Below are 916 nucleotides of genomic sequence, written 5' to 3' on the forward strand. Positions count from 1 at the left end.
TTGAGAAAAGCAAAGTTCTCCGGAGTTGATGACGAGAGTGTGAGTGGTTTGGAATCAGCATTATTTCGCACGTGGCATGGACTGTCAGAGTTGGCGGTGTGGAATCGACTTCAATTTGGCAACGATGCAGTTGAAGCATTGACAAGCGGAAAAGTGGAGATCGCTGATAAATACTTTACTCAAAAAAATACAGATGGCCAGTTTTTTGCTATTTCTCGGCTAGAAAATAATTTTGGAGAAATGGGAGTAACAGTGGCACTTGCAACTGCGAAGCTTGAGCCCGCCACTAAAGAATTTGCGACAATGATGCAGCACAAACAAATCAGATGTTGGGTGCAATATGAGGCCTCCGTTGACCTTGTTTTTACTTCTCTACATTTTAAAATGGATGGCGATATAAATCTAAATGTAAAACTGGAAGCTTTGAGCTCGTTCATCAGTCTGAAGAATCGTGCGCAACCCTATGTGAAGGCAGGGGATTTGTGGGGTCTCGCATCTCTGGCTGTAAAAGCAAACGCAGGAGACGATCCGGCACAATTGTTACAACATGCCGATAAAATATTACACTTGGTTTTTGCAAAGTGGAAGTCCGAAAGTCTTCGCCCGAAAGAACTTTTCAACCAATTTCACGGCAAAACATTACCTGCTGATTTATTCGATTCAGCAATAGTGCTCCAATACTCGGATTTTTACAAGGATTATAATAGCATGGTCATCCCGTCCTTCACTAAACCCAGGCGCTCTTAGATCGACCATTTGCAAAAATTCTAGGCGCATGATATGTTATAATGTTAGCATTTTAGCAAATTTCAATCGATCGACCTGCATTGTTTCTCCATGCCTGACAATAGTCGAATATACAAAGTAGATTTTTATGTTGTGGAGTAGGAGAGATAGCATTTGTTAAGTCAAAAAT

General features: G+C 41.2%; 1 protein-coding gene across 1 annotated transcript in view; it reads left to right on the plus strand.

Moving 5' to 3' along the window:
• The window catches only part of PHALS_12928 (uncharacterized protein), a gene marked incomplete at both ends in the record, with an annotated part of 886 nt that extends 139 nt beyond the window's left edge, over positions 1-747 (plus strand). The window contains one exon of the mRNA XM_024728577.1: positions 6-747. Coding sequence (XP_024579041.1) covers positions 6-747 — 742 coding nt within the window. The remainder of the gene's footprint in view (positions 1-5) is intronic.
• Positions 748-916: the final 169 nt, after the last annotated feature.

Source organism: Plasmopara halstedii (genome assembly GCF_900000015.1).
Source record: "Plasmopara halstedii genome assembly, contig: Scaffold_650, whole genome shotgun sequence".
Taxonomy (NCBI): domain Eukaryota; phylum Oomycota; class Peronosporomycetes; order Peronosporales; family Peronosporaceae; genus Plasmopara; species Plasmopara halstedii.